Source organism: Numenius arquata, chromosome 11, assembly GCF_964106895.1.
Source record: "Numenius arquata chromosome 11, bNumArq3.hap1.1, whole genome shotgun sequence".
NCBI classification, from domain to species: domain Eukaryota; kingdom Metazoa; phylum Chordata; class Aves; order Charadriiformes; family Scolopacidae; genus Numenius; species Numenius arquata.
Window position 1 is genome coordinate 19147928 of NC_133586.1, and position 16160 is coordinate 19164087.

General features: G+C 40.1%; 1 protein-coding gene across 1 annotated transcript in view; it reads left to right on the forward strand.

Moving 5' to 3' along the window:
- TLN2 (talin 2) overlaps positions 1-16160 on the forward strand; it is a 190969-nt gene that overhangs the window by 153247 nt on the left and 21562 nt on the right. Inside the window, exons 47-52 of the mRNA XM_074155555.1 lie at positions 1196-1362; positions 2747-2930; positions 4402-4527; positions 6089-6205; positions 8297-8482; positions 13702-13809. Of these exons, the coding sequence (XP_074011656.1) occupies positions 1196-1362; positions 2747-2930; positions 4402-4527; positions 6089-6205; positions 8297-8482; positions 13702-13809 (888 nt within the window). The remainder of the gene's footprint in view (positions 1-1195; positions 1363-2746; positions 2931-4401; positions 4528-6088; positions 6206-8296; positions 8483-13701; positions 13810-16160) is intronic.

Here is a 16160-nt window from a genome sequence, read left to right on the forward strand (position 1 = left end):
CAAAGTCCACATGGATGGCCACAGTTACTCAAATGAGGCTGGTTGATGACCAATGATTTCATGTAGTAATGTCCTCTCCTTTTAAGACTGGGCCAGTTAAGACTAGAACTGCATCTTCACGCTCTCTGGTGTGTCCTGGTCTTGGAAACGTCAAACAAGATGGCCTGGCTAGCTCGGATTTGGTGAACCTTTATGACAGCCTCTCTCTCCTTTTGTCAGGCACAAACATTGAGAGTCAAATGTCAGTCACTTTTAGATGTCACCAAGCATCACTTCTTCAGCCTGTGTTAGTGTGCTCTCAGCTGTACAAATTTTCCAGCGTGTCGTGCCCCAGAAGTATCAGCAATTCCAAATTTAGGCAAGGGTAGGCAGTATCTTATCAGAAGAGCTAAAGCTGATAAGGAGAGTAATAATGAATCACAGGGACAGCCTGTTCGTGGATAACTTTGATCCTGAGCAGAACCTCAGGAAGGACTTGTAGTATCAGAAGTCAGTAGACCTATCCCCAGATGTGGAGACTTTCTCTCAAAAGCAGAGTTTAGGACCATACTAGGGTGTGAAAACAGCATCCCAGCTGCAGAGCTTTGTAAGTGCAATGTTAATTAGATGAAATGGAGATCTCTAGCTTTTTTGGTGATCAAAAATGTTGTTAGATATAAACCCATATATTGTATTTCTATAATTTTCTGTAAATATAACAGTATTTAGTATCTGGATTCAGAGGGGCTATGCTTTCTATTTCTCTGATGTTACAGTGTCTATCTCTGTATTGAATGTGACTCCTGGCGTGCTTGAGGATGGTGTTTATTTGCATGTTAGGGGAAAAAGCAGTATCTCTTGGCTCTGGCATTTATCCTGGCAGGAGTTCGCTGCATTACCTCTGGCTGTATTTCAAGGAAGTTTTAAGTGATGTGTTTCATCCTGTAATGAACAGATCTCTTCATGCTGTCTGAACAGTGGACTCCCTAGCTGAAATCCCCTTTAATTTGAGACAATCTTTAGTCGTCACAATGACTGCTGCACAGAGAGAGCAAATAAGGGAAAGGGGAAGGAGACGTTTATTAAAGTTTGCAAAATAACACCGTGGAATGAATTTCCATTGTTGATTCCAGTTGTGCTAAGGAGCTCACTTAACTCAGCGTCCCATAAAGAGGCTTTCCAATGTGACCGCCGTGTTGTGTTATGTTGTTTCCAGGTCTCCTTAGTTTTATCTGCCCTTCAAGCAGGAAACAAAGGCACACAAGCCTGTATTACTGCGGCCAGTGCCGTGTCTGGGATAATTGCAGATCTAGACACCACTATCATGTTTGCTACCGCTGGAACCCTTAATGCTGAGAACAACGAATCATTTGCAGACCACAGGTCAGTGTAACTGAAAAAGATGGAAGAGCGCATACGCAGGGGAACAGTGGAAGTGGCAGAAATGACTGGCATGTGGAGATAAATTTTTACCTTTCTAGATTGCCTTGAATGGAACTTAATGAGGCAGTGGAGTGAGAAGAGAAATGGGAAAATTGGGATATTGATAGGTGACAGCAAACTTCACTTTGGTTATCTCTGTGAGGAAAGAATTTTAAAAAACTGGGGAACATCTGAGACCACTTCCAACAGAAGACCACAACTGTAGCACTGGTTTGGCTTTCTTTTGTTTTTATTCAAGCCATCTCATTGCTGTTATTCCAGTAGCGAAACTTAGCTGTCTGTGACATTAAAGAGGAATCTTCTATATACGTTTTTCCAACAGCTGTTCTTGACTGTCTGGCTGTTTATCTTGCTAAATCATGCTTATGGCTAATGCTGTTGTAGACAGCAGTGATGGAAACGGCACAGCTTTGCCACGCATTTTCCTCTTTGGCAGAGATAAGCCCATTTTCCGTTCAAGTAACATCTGCAACAAAATAATCCCACAGCATTTTTCATAACATTAATAGATTTGCAGCATCTGACTGTTACTTCCTTTGCAGTAAAACCCAGGGCTTCACAGCCAAGACACTGACTTACTGCTTCACAGCCTAGTTGGCCTACGTGACAGTTACGTGGCCAGCATTTATTTCCCTGCCTTGTCAGTTCCTCCAGAAAGAGGAAGGACACAATGGTGTGTAAGCTGCCGCCATTCTGCAGACTGAAAGTCAGGGATTTTCATACAAGTGTCATTAATCTCCAGGCTGACATTTTACATGAATATAGTTCTAGTTCTCAGTCTCTTGACTTGTTTGTGAAGTGCATACTCAAAATGGTTTCTTCTTTTACCCAAATGTTGTCCTGACATGTCAAAGCATGTATATGGTGGGGGGAACCCTGACTAGAACACACTCTCTCTTCCTTTTGCCATTCTTGCTACTGCCTTCCTCACAAATAATTATTTTAGTTTCCTTACTGCTGATTAAAATGGAGGCTTTACAGCTGTTACTTTCCTCATGGCACGGCCATATTTTCTTTTGGTGTTAAAATGCAATGCTCTCTCCTGCTACTGCCCTACCTCATTTCTTTTCAAGATGGGGTTATTTTAATAAACTGTCTTGCATCTAACCCAAAATATGATGCTACTGGTTTAATAGTTATTTGGTCTATTTACTTTTTTTAATTGCAACCAGGTCTGTGGTATATTATCATGAGCGGACACTGGCACGATGACTTACATCAGCTCTTTTATGTAGCTGTTAGTCACCATAACATTGAAAAACACGTTTTTTTCCTCTTCTCCTTTTCCACTTCCTTTCCTGCTTCCTCTTTTTTTTTGCTACAGGGAAAATATCTTGAAAACAGCAAAAGCTTTAGTTGAAGATACAAAATTGTTGGTTTCTGGTGCTGCCTCGAGTCAGGATAAACTGGCCCAAGCAGCTCAGTCATCAGCTAACACCATCACCCAGCTTGCTGAGGTAGTGAAACTGGGAGCGGCTAGCTTGGGATCAGATGATCCTGAAACACAGGTGAGATGTTTTACTATTTTTCTGATACTCTTAAAGAGACCAGAGACAGTTTTCAGTTGATAAGACTGCGGGACTTCTGCTTTTAAGCAACACTATAGGGTTCATTTTTTCTGGGACTTCTCTGGGTTTTCTTTTTTTTAGAACACAATCAAGAGGTTAAAGCATTGAGTGGAACTAGATGGGCCTTTGTATAATTCTTTTATTTCATGGGTGCGTTCCAGCTGGGATGCTTTTGGCAAAGTATTTGTCTCACTTACTGCTGAGTTGTGATTGGACCTCTGACATCCCAATTTTGTTCTGAAGCTACTTACCCAGCTTACAACTGGGCTGTGCACTGTGTGGTACTTGTGTAGCCTCATAAGCTCTTGCCATTCCTTAGCTATATCTGAGTTGGTTTCATTTAAGTCAGTAACTTCAGCCTTCAATTTAGATAATCTCAAATATTTCTTCAGTTGTTTGTTTGGATCTTTGTGAAATAGAGGTTGGAAAGCCTATTGCAGGTGTGCTTGTGGTGGTACCTAATTAGTCTGAAAAAGCCTGCTCATTTACATAATGCTTTGAAAGGGATGTGTGTTCTGTTTTGCATGGTCTGTATGATGGACTAAACTTCCAAGATGTTCTTCTCTAGGAAAATGCTACTGGAAGCACATTTTTTTTTCTTTTTCTTTTTTTTTTTTTTTAAGAGAAGGATTTCCATAAACTAGCAACATTTGCAAAACATTTATCACACATCGTAGGTGAATCATGTGTCCTAAATGGAGCATTTCTAATACCTTTAGCACACGATATTGTCGCAACATTTTTCCATAGCATAACTTACTTTACCAGGTTCAGCAGAGTTTTAGTTGTCTCACACTGCAAGTTGCTGTACAACGTGGGCAGTTGGACAACAAAGAATTGCATCAGTCTGTCCAGTGTCTCAGGTTCTGTTCTTATTTCCATGGTGAAAGAGCTTCTGAGCTACCAAAAGCTAAATAAACTTTCAGGAAAAACAAGGACCTCACTTCTATGTTAGTTACAGTGAACTACAAACAAGAAAGAATGAGGCTGTTTTATTATTATTTTTAATCCTACAGAAATACACTTATTGAGAAGTGATTGTTCCACATCTTTACATCTTTTTTTTTCCTGAGCTTTCTCATTTTCCATGCATCTTTCAATATTTTCCTTAAAATTAACTCTTCTGAATTCCAGCAAGATGCTTAAAACATCTGATTTTCTACTAGTGTAAAGGGCAAAGGAGAAGTATTTGGAGGAGAGAACTATTGCAATAATACTCTAAAATTATTAACAAGCCGGTTGTACTGTCTGTCTTTTGACATTGGGTTTAGGAGACAATATCTCTAGATTTTACTTAGGATTCATGACTTTAAGGCCAAGTTTGGTTTTTTTTGCTGTGTTCTGAAAATCATGCCCTCCTCCAGGCTACCGTTTCTTGCCTGAGTCTTATGGCTATTTCTCATTCCTATAGGTTGTCCTGATCAATGCTATCAAGGATGTTGCGAAGGCCCTGTCTGATCTTATTGGTGCTACCAAAGGAGCTGCCAGCAAACCAGCAGATGATCCGTCCATGTACCAGCTGAAAGGTGCTGCCAAGGTAAAAATCTTATTCTTACGTTTTGTTTGAAAGTATCTATGCAATCACACTTGATAGACACACGAAGCTTGGATTTCAACAATTTCTGGTTGCCTGAAATCTCATCTCTTTATCTGCTTCATTATCATCCTAGGACAGTACAGAAAATTAAGACTATTGAGTTTTCATGAAGCTATCAGGTTTTGCAGGCCGTCAGATGACTTCTGTGGTTTTGATGAAAGAACTGTAATTTTTCTGAAGACAAACTTCTTTTTTTTTGCAAGCCTGTGATCTGAGTGCAGATTCTCCTTTAATAATGTTATAGAGTAAAATTTATCCAGCATCAAATGGTGTCTAAATGCTATGTTCTTAACAGTGGGATGTGTTCAGGATAAGCGCACGGCCTCTTTACTTAGACCTTGCAGCGCAGGGAAGGGGAGAGAAGGGGAGAGAGGGAGGAAAGACAAAAAAAACCCACCTCCAATAATTCTACAGTAGAATATTATGGATTTCTGATCCGTCTCTTCTAGATCTTTCCAGGAGGTACATAGGTATCAAAAAGCTCAAAGCTCGCACAGATTACACCATACCTATGATGTCCTTGTGCTTTATTTTCCCTGCACCTGAGATGTGTTATGACATTTGCCTCACAAAGATCTCATGGCTTTGTGTATGCAAAGTATTTCCAGATGTAGAGATTTAGGCAATATTACTTCTGCTTTCACATTATGAGAGTGTCATGGCAGCTTCTTGCTTGGCTGGATGCTCTTCTCACACTCATGTCTGTTGCTTACCTGTAAGACCTGTGCCTCTTCCTTCCAGAGCACAGGAAAACAGTACTGTTGAGGCTCTGCTTGAAAATGACCTATGTAGTCAAGAGAAGTGGCTTCTTGGCTCTTCTTGCTGTGAAGAGCTCTCTATATTTTAAGTCATAATTGTCAAGAAGCTGGCCTTTCTGTCTCTTCTTTTTTCATTGTAGCTATCATTTCTACCTCAACATACTGGGGTGTAGGAAAGCTGTAGTTATTACAGTGACGATGGGGTTATTCTGCAGCAGGACTATTGGGTTTGTAACGGGAACAGTAACACTGATTCTATAATCCCCATTTGGGCTTGAGGTTGGCGTTCAGCTGCTGATTAACCTGGGGTTTATCTGATTGCAGAGAATGTGCTGGGTAAATTTCAAAAATAAATACCATACCTGTGTTCGCGTCTCTTTAAATTTGCAGTATAAAATGTGTGGGAAGAAAAGACAGTAACATAATCAATCTGTATAAGAGACTTACCCTGGAAATGTTGTGGACCTTCCATTTTTTTGTAAATTTTTGCCAGAACACTCACGCTTAACGTGGTATCGCTCTGCAGTTAGTTGTGCTACGTTTTTGCAACTCGCAGGGAGCTTTCAGAAAGTGGCCAACAGGAGAGCTGGTATTTACTCCCATAACAAGCACAGTTCATTAAGTCTTTTAGGCCCTGTTAGAAATAATAACGCTACCAGCTTCATTTGTCTTGCTTCGTGCCCTGCTGTCTCTCAAAAATGGGAGGGAGGAATCACCAATTTTTGTCTTCCTCTCTCTCTCAGGTGATGGTCACAAATGTCACATCGCTTTTGAAGACTGTTAAAGCAGTAGAAGATGAAGCTACTCGAGGGACAAGAGCTCTTGAGGCCACAATTGAGTACATCAAACAGGAACTCACGGTACAGAACAAAATAGCCATACGTGGCAGTCTTTGAAAGTATGCTCTTATACTCAAACCAGCCTGTCCAGGCCCAGCCCTGCCGCCTCAGTCTGTGCCTTGCTGCCTCGCAGTGCATTGGGTACACTTTGGTTGTCTCTACCTGTTGCAAATCACCTCTGAAAGTACGATTACAATGGCACTTCAGCCTATCTGCTTCCAGACGTTACCAGTCTCCACTTTGAGATTTGAGAGGCTACTGTTATGTACATATCTGGAAGCAGCTGCTTCTTTAGATGTTAAGCTTTCACTACAGATACTCTTTTCTGAGTCCAATGCTATACACTTTTTTTTTTTGGTCCTGGTTTTGGTAATGTCTCCTCAGCATCATAACCATATTGCACCTGGAGTTTCATCTTGTTTCTATTTTTCCTTTATTATAAAATGGTACTACCAGTGATACACAGCCCCCTGTCTGATACTCTGAGCAGAAATTAACAGTAGCATGGAATTGTCTCCCAAATTAGGTGTTAGACCATGGCTATTGTTTTCTTTCCTCTTTGAGATATAAAAGTATAACCTCCAGCTGCAGCTTTCAGTTACTTTGTTTTTTACTAGTATACTAGTCAGTGACATAAATTGATACAAGTGTGTTTGTGAAGAAGCCTGATTTTTTCCTTTCTTTACTTACAGTCCATTTTTATAAAAAAACTATAGACACAGCTTCAAGCAGAAAATATTTTGTTGTGTAGTCTGTGGATTAGCAATTCTTACACCATAACTGCACTGGCACTGTTTTGCCTTATCAAGTGCTCTCCATAAGAGCACTATTGCACTACAGTACACTAGAGCATTACAAGTGCATCTGTTTTTCATCGTGTGAGCACTGCTGTTGTAATGAAGAAATAACTCTTGTTTATTTCAGGTTGGGTTTTGTTATTTTTCTTAAATATCTGTATATAGTTTTTGGGAGTTCATACAGTGTCTGTAGTGGTAAAAACTCCTGATTTGGTACCTGGGTGCATGTTACTATTGTGTATCCTCATGAAGGCCTGGCTAAGTTACATTCCTCCCCATAACTGATTTAAAAAACCTGTCCAGGTCTACCGTTGAAGGATTGTGCATTATCACATCTGCTTTCTCAATCTGATTGGTATAGCTTTGAAATGTGCCTTCTCTGCCTTTTCCTTTTGTCAGCATTGCTAAAGAACATGTCTGTGGTGGTGTCATCTCTGTCATGGGGAGAAAAGTGGAGTACTAGGAGAGGGTCAAGAGGAGCATGGGATAACCAGGCTTATTTTTGTCCAGACATTTGCATTCTGTAACCACTAGCCTGCTTAGGTTGCACTGTGTGTAGTCAAGAAAGCTCTCCTGGTTAATTGTGCACTCCGAATTGCCCCCGCACAGTAAAAGAACAGCAAGCAAATAAGACTAAAGCTTGGGAAAAGGAAATACAAGGTCGAAGTAAGGTTACCCAGCTCTCACTACCCACATCTTACCACAGTTCATTTATTCTAGTATTCATCAGAGTAGTATGTACTGCCAGATAATTTGAACCATTTTCACACAGTTCACCCTGCAAAATTATGTCTTTAGGTTTCTAAGGGAGACTAAGTATAGTATAAGAGACAATGCTCCATCTCCAATTTTTGAATATTTTAGTGATGTTTTCAGTGTGTCCTGCACTGTGCTGACCACAGGGGCATGGTAGGGCCCAGCCTTTGCAGGGGAAGGATCTTCTCATGTGAGCACACCAGCCTAAGCAGCAGACAGGATGAAAAAAGAATTAAAGGAATAGTAATTATTTTGATCCTGTAAGACTCTGAACAGCTGTCTGTAACAAACTGTCATCCAGGTAGTTAAATGGCAGATGAGATGAATGGGTTAACCCGTTTTTGTGTGCTTCCCTGACCTTAGTGTTTCTCTCCGCTGCCTGTAGGTGAGGAGGCTTATCAGGAGCAGGCTCATGACAAGGAAGAATGATATTCAAGTGCTCCAAATATGTTTCTAATTTCCTGCTGTTTGAAAGCTGCTTCCAGTTGCTGTCTCTTTCTCATGGCTGTTCTGCTTTGACTTGAATGGTATCAGGCTTTCCTTCTGGTTTCACTTTTAGGTGTTTCAGTCAAACGAGGTTCCAGAAAAGACATCATCACCTGAAGAATCAATCCGGATGACGAAAGGAATCACCATGGCAACTGCCAAAGCTGTTGCAGCTGGGAACTCATGCAGACAGGAGGATGTGATTGCTACAGCAAATCTGAGCCGCAAAGCAGTAGCTGACATGCTAACAGCTTGTAAGGTAAAGATATACTTCCTTGCTTAAGACTGATTTTATTTTGTGTGTGTGCCTCTAGGTCCCTTGAATGTCACAGTTTCTGCTCAGTTTCTTTGTATTAATGCTTTACTTTTCAAATGAGAAAGTTAATGGTTATGATGATTTTAAGGGAATGGCTCTCGAAAAGCTTTTTCTGTGCTATGCACAAAAAAGCAGCACTAATACTGACTATTTTTCTTTCTGTGAAAATGAGAAGTTTTATTTGACCTGAGAATTCCTAGTTGTCAGTCTCCTATTAAACTGGAAGACAAATAATCTGTGCAAGTAGTAGAATATACAAATAATCCAATGGTCACAAATACAATTTCAATATTTCTAGGAACAGTGAAAGGAATGACAAAAGGAATCACTCGGGTCTATTTTTAGTAGTCCTTTTCCTCCAAACCAGACCTGTTGGTTTGCTCACTTTCTTCTGTGCTTTTCAAAATCTGTTTTTGCCTTTGCACTAAAAATGCTGGTACCCTGTTTTCTCCACTCACTTGATCTAGACAACTTTCAAAAACTGACCTGCAAACCTGGGGGGAAGGTATGTGTCACATAAATGGCTATTAACCCATTTGGCTTTGTTCTAATGATAAAAAAGATCTAAGCATAAATAATAATAATAATAAAAAAGGATTATAAAGATCTCATTTCTTTTGGTCCTCAGTAGTAACACAAAAATGCCTTTGCCTGTAAACTATTTTTCTTTACTTTTGCCTTTATGCGTATGGAAGATGACGGGTGCTCTCTGTGAGGTGTCTGATTTTCAGTATTCGGTGAAATCCTAACTGCCTATATCAGTCCCAGATAAATTTTCATCTTAATACTGCCCAGATGGATGGGGTAATTTTGTCTTTAAAATGATCCTCATACAAAACTGCAAGTTCTAACATAATTTAGAACTGGATTTATACAAAACCATCAAATGAAACTTTATTTTCTCTTGGTTTTCTGACAGGGTTTTTAGTGTCTGACAGTTCTTGATCACTTCACATCCTTCAAATTTTGATTCTGTCCTCTCCACTTCATAAACATAACCAGAAGGTCAACCAAACAAAGCAGCTCTGATTTGCATGGGAAAATTAAACTACTGTGCTACTTACATGAGAACTACTGTAGCCTGATAAGTCTTAGGTACAATCCAGTTAATTGAAACTTCTAAGGAAGGCTAAGAACAGTTCACAGTTGTGCAACGTTCTGATAAGTCAATTCAGGCTTGAATTCAGGTGCTGAGATGTGCTAAACATCCTTTGTCTTTTGGAAGTGGCTAGTTCAGACACATTTTTGTTTCAGTCTCTCCAAACAGGCAGCAAAGTCTCAGGAAAAGAATGTTATAAACACACTCACATATACAATATGCAGCCCAATACAGGATTTTGAACATTTAATTATGAACATTCTTTTTTTTATGTTTACATTTGGTCCCAGTTAACTTAATGATTTCAGAGTTCGTGCATTGCAGGCAACCGACAGGATGAAACTTCCTGCAAACTGAACAATGGAGGTCTGGGATGCTGGAAAAGCATTCGGGATCTCCCAGGGAATTACCGACACTAAAAAAGCAATCTGCAGAAGGAAGATGGCTGGAAATCATTTTACTTACCTGTAATGATACACTGACAAGGAGTAAGATCTAGTTTTATCTTGTCTACCTGTCCTAAAATCAGGAGTGGTTCTTGTGCAAACAGGGGTAAAAGTCTTCAAGTTACTAATTTAATGCATGACCTAAAATGTATGACAAAATAGTCAGGTCACTTAAAGCTTTTAAATATACGGTTTGTACCGTACAATTTGATTACATGAAATGGCATTTCAATGATAAGCCACATTCCTTGAATTTTAGGGGTAGGAACCATCAGTCTTAGTCTCACTCTGCTGTAAAAGCTGTGCAGTGCAACTTGGGGTTTGTGATATTTGACAAATACTGGAGGGGTTTCCAGTGTGATTAAGCTCATCTGTGCAATAAGCACTGACAAATAATCAGATTTTAACGTTCTTTCGGCTAAGACCAAAGTGCATGTGTATGATCTATGATATAATTGTATAGAACATAGCTCAGACTTCCCCGGTGTCAGGAATTTAAATTTAAGTTCTATTTCATTGCCAGCTGCCTAAGGCAAGTAGCATAAAGGGTTTGACTATTAGCAGTTATATATGTGCTTGCGCTGGTTCTGCTATACCTGAATTTACAGTGCTCATTATTAATTCTATGTTTATAAGTAGATGCCATTTCAAAAGACAATGAGGTTGATTACTGTGGGATATAATGAACCAAGACAACTCCCATGAAAGTCAGTGGAAACACTGTAATTACATTTACTGAAGGTTAGGGCAGGCCCCAAGATAATAACAATTTCTGTCCTTATTACCTATTTGTATAAAATAATGACTATGCAGTAACCAACCTGAGCACAATATCACTGTTTTTAATGATTGCTGTTGGAAAGGAAACAGATACAAAAGGTCCGTCAAAAGTATAGAAAATAATTAAAGTGAGTAATGACTTAAATCATAACATAGCCAGTAGGTTGAGGGAAACGATTCTTCACCTTTTCTCAGCAGTCATTAGGCTGCATTTAGGATACAGTGTCCAGTTTTGGGCTCCCTGAAAGAAGGCAGGCAGGCAGGCACTGTTGAAGCTGGAATGAGCTCAGCAGAGCCCACTCAGACGGCTGGGGCTGGAGCACAGGCTCTGAGGAGACAATGAAGACCTGCCTGTTCAGCCTGGAGAAGAAACGGCTTTGGGGGGACCTCGCAGCACCCTCTAAAACCTACCAGGAGATTGCTGAGAGGAGGCGGTGTAGGGCTATTTACTTGAGGCGCATGGCAGGGGAATGAAACACAATGGTCAAAAAATGAAACATAGGAACTTCCAATTATTCCACTGTGAGTTTAATTAAGGATTGGGACAGGGGCCTAATGAGGATATGAAATCTCCATCTTTGGAGGTTTTCAAAGACCTAAGTGATCTGGTCTGAATTCAGTGTTGATGTAGCTCTAGGCAGGGAGGTTGGACTGTGTGAATTCTCCAGGTTCTTCAAACAGCACTGATTTTTTTGACTTGTACTATGTCAGTACATTTTACCTCCACAAGTTATTCATCAGTGCTGACGGGCTAGAAGTCATAGTACTCGAGTCGAGTAGCGCTTGCAGCCTTACTGTTATGAAAGCACGTAAAGAGAAAATGGGGGCTGATAGTGAAGAGAAGCCTCAACGTGAGGAAATAAATGTGTGTTCTGGTTCTTAGGACACATGTTTCAGTTAGAGATGCTTCGGCAGGCTCTCTGCGCAAGTCTGGAAAAGTAAACATTTCTGTTGTGAGTCCAAACTGGTGTAGTGAGATTTCTGTTGGGATGTTTCTGGGTTACAAAAATATCTTCCTAAAATGACTTCATCACCTGTTTAGTCTGCTGTGAGGTATATGATTTGTTTTAAGACTCATTGAACCTTAAAAACGCTCCCAAAATATTCTGATATCAGTCTTGGCTATGTATGCAAAGCATAAAAGAAAGTTTATATTTCTCTCCTACAGATTTTTTGCTCTAATTGCATATGTAACAATATTTAAGTGCAGAAGAGGCATTATTGGTTAGGGTGCTTACGATGTATTCATATGAAACACTGAGGTATCCTTCTGCCCTAACTGAAAATTAAAAATTAAGCTCTTCTGGATTTTTTTGGCTTCTGGAGCATGTTTGAGTATGCTGAAGATTGGGAAGATCTTGTCCTGTTTCCTTCCCTCTCCTTTCCCTTCAGATCATTAGCTGACAAGATGAAGAGATGAAGGTGGCTTATGAGAGCCATTTCCATGCTCTGCTGATCTTGAACTTCCCGGTAGAGGGGGCCGATAGACCAGCTCCAGGCCCAGCTGACAACAGCGCCTGCTCGGGATGCTGAGGGTTGCAGGAAGGGCTCAAAATAAGTGAGCAGTAACATAATCCCCCATCCCAATGGAAGAGAGGAGGTTGCAGGGGTGGTAGGAGCTGTTCTGAGAGAGGAAATGCTAATTTTTAAGATTTTTAGGTATTTTCTCTTGTCAACAACTAGCACTTCAATAATAAAAAAAAGTTCCCTAGAAGTTTATTTTAGAAACTAAAAAGCTTGAAGAGGCGGCAGTTTTCACTTTTTATTAAAAATAAAATGGTTGAATTAGTCAGGCTTATGTCAGATGTCAGACATTATACTTAGTGGAAATCCTTAAGAAGTCAAAGAAGCACTCTGCTGCTTCTCTGTATTTAAACAGACAGTTCCAGCACTGCCTATTGCTGTGTTAAATCTAGAGCCATTAATAAGCTCTACATACAATGTGTTACCAGGTAACAAAAAGCAGCTCACACTTTTTTTGGGTGGCGGGTTGGTTGGTTGGGTTGGGTTTTGTCTCCCTCATGTAGAATAGGGATATCCTGGCACTTCCATAGCACTTCTTATCAGCCGTTTGCAAAGCTTTCTATAAGGAACAAACTATTATCTTTATCTTCAGGAATGGAGAAGGAAAAGTGAGACACCCCCATTTGACACACACACCAGGCTGGTGGTTGACCAAAGTCTTCTGGGGCCAGCTAATGCTTTGATCTCTAAACCAGATGGCCATTCCTTGATGGTAGGCTGTACAGGCTTACAATAAAAAAGTGGGTTTAGCATATTTCTAACCTGTAACATGTAAATGGCCATTTGTGGGTGGCAAAACTACACTTACAATTATTATTTTTGTTGGTATTAGTGTAAAAGAAGAGCCACAATAGCATAACCTTTGCACTGTAGAACAGTATATACACAAGTATATTCCAGCCCCAAGATGTTTTCCAAGTGATATATTTTCATTAGAAGAAATCATAAATCCTTCTGTATTTTCAGATGGTTCTTCAAGGGTTTCTCTTTGCTCTCAACTGCCAGAAAGAAATAGTGCTAGTGCTGACAGTGCCTAAGGAAGGACACTAAGAGAGACTGCTGATGCACCCCCAGACAGGAGGATGTGCTGATAAAAGGAAAATTTGTTCCAATGCCGTTCTCAGAACTGGAGCTCTGCTGCTCTTCCAGCACAGTTTGCTTACACTGTTACGACAGAAACAGCTGACCCTCAAGCTCAAATGTCATTTGCACGTTATGAAAGATCTCTTCCCCTCTCTTCCTCCTATCTTCTCTGCATGGGCCTTCTCTTGTGGGAGCAGTTTTGGGGTACTAATGTTATTTTGCCTCCTCAGCAAGCATCATATCACCCAGATGTGAGCGAAGAAGTTCGAGAGCGAGCCCTGCGCTTTGGAACAGAATGTACCCTGGGATACTTGGAACTCTTGGAACATGTTCTCCTGGTAAGGAGTCATCTGCATGCACCTACTGGATCCTTCCAAGGAGAGTACTCTCTCTGATGGTTTTCTATAGTGGCTGCTAGCGACACAGTTTTTTTTCAGTTTGTCACAAGATTATGAACATTTTTGTTGTTCAGGAAAAGCAAGCTAAAATAAACTCAGTACTTCAGCTCAGGCTGCAAGACAGAAGGAAGACTGTAAGTATTTAAATGGGACTGAATTGTGGATCAGATCTGGAGGCAGTACAGATCCTGACCTAAAAATGGTTCCTGACAAAGAAATCAAAATAAGACACATTAGTATCCTTTTAATCCCACTATAAGCATTAGATGCATTAGGCACACTCCTGTCCCCCAGACCAAAGAGGTTAATGTAATCTTTATAAAAGCTCTTTTGCATGCCTTTTGCAGTCCTGATCCCAGGAAAATAAGAGGCGCTTACTCAATGCCATCCCAAAGCCCCAAGCCAGCACTGGCTCCCAAAGAGCTCTCCAACTCATGTCAGATAGGACACCCTCAAAGCTCTGCATAAAACTTCTCCACTCGCATCCAAACTGATGAATTCTGCTACCAGCTGGCTTCTTGACCATACATAATCATCACATAATATATTGTTCTTCTGTTACTATTACATTTGTAGAAAGCAATAATGGGTGTTTGAACTAACTTTGGTGAGATATTGAAGTTTCTGGGGGTGACTTAAATGAGAAATCAGCTTCATGGACTCTCAGAGATTTCTTTTAAGTGGCTTTTAGATGCCATATTAAAGTCTCAAACTGAAATTTGCAGCCACTAACTGCAGATTAGCAAATCCAAGTCAGCTTTACTACTGAGAATACAACCTGTCCAATCATTTATATTAACTCTTTGAAATACACAAAACATAGAAGTATTATTCAGCAGCCATATTTCTTTGAAGATGATACTTTTTAGATGCAACAGTTAGATGCAGTATCTAAGATTTCTTAAGCCAGTATATTGACTTGTGCAGAGTTTGCATTGGGCAAGTGGCACAAAACTGACTTGATTGCTCAAAGGAATATTCTCCTAATCACCTAGTGAGGGGTAGGGCGTGGGAACATACTAATTAAAGCTGTTGAGCATGCACATATTTGTATAAAACAACTTATCAGTTATATTCTTAGCAAGGTTAAAGACCGCCTTACCTTCCTTACTCAGTCGTATGTTCCGTCTGAGTCAGTATTGATTCATGCTGAGTTGAGGGGAAGTCTGAAGCTTTTGTTGTTGTTCTCATGCCATGCCTTTACATGTCTCTGCAGGGGATGAGAATCTGCTATGAGTTTTAAATTGCCTTTAAAATAGTGCAGTTTGTAAATAGCCTAGTTTTAAAATTTGCATCCATTTGTTCCAATTCCAACATTGCCACTACTATCATAGGTAGCACTAGTGTCACAATTGCTGGAGCAGGAAATGTCACTTTGCTATCCTGACCACATTCATGTGTTTTTGGACAGATTTGCTTGTGTGGAAAAATAACCCTTGAGATGCTGAATGCCCAGTTTCTGCCATACTAAGGGATTATGCAGTGTATAAACCTTGGTTATAACTGTGTCGTTACGTTTTGTTAGCATTGCAGATTGATTAGCTATTGACGATTCTTGTACTTCTGTTTACTATGGATGCTAGTTGACTAAAGATCATCCTTAGGAAGAGGGAGACCAGTCCACCCATACATTGACATGGCAGTTCCAGTGAGACAGAATTCCTTATGTGGCAGAGTTCTTACCAGGCAAAGTTAAGAAATTAATTCAATTTAGTTTATTCTGTCAAAGTAAGGGGTTAGACACTTGACTGCAAATGGGAAACACGCTTACAAAAAGATAAAATGTATTTTTAATGTGCACCTTGTTTTCAGAGCTGCTTTGTGGGGGAGTTTTTGAAAACATTAAGAAAATGAACACCTGAATGTGGCTTTCGAGACTCAACCTCTTGTTTTGCTCCTAAATCTCTCTCTATGTGTGTCACTCTTCTCTCAGAAGTAGTTTTTGAGTATACATTAATTTCTAGAGCTTAATCTCTTTTCTCCTTACAATATGGTAATTAGAAATGCGAATGTTGTTCCTGTTCAGAGGAAGAATTTCAGCCTCACTGGCTGAACATCTGACTGTTTTCCATTTGAAGAAGCACAGTTTAATACTTCAAATTCAGCTCATAAGTGTCTCTTTCCCTTCTGTTTAAGAGTCTTGCCCAGGGTTGGCACTTCCATTGTGTTCACCATTGCTGATTTTTTCCAGAACAGACAATTAGCGCTAGCTTGCAGAACTCTGTAATTCTATTTCTTAGAAATAGTGACCAACCAGTTTGTTAATACTAGAAAATCAGCTTCTCTCCAGC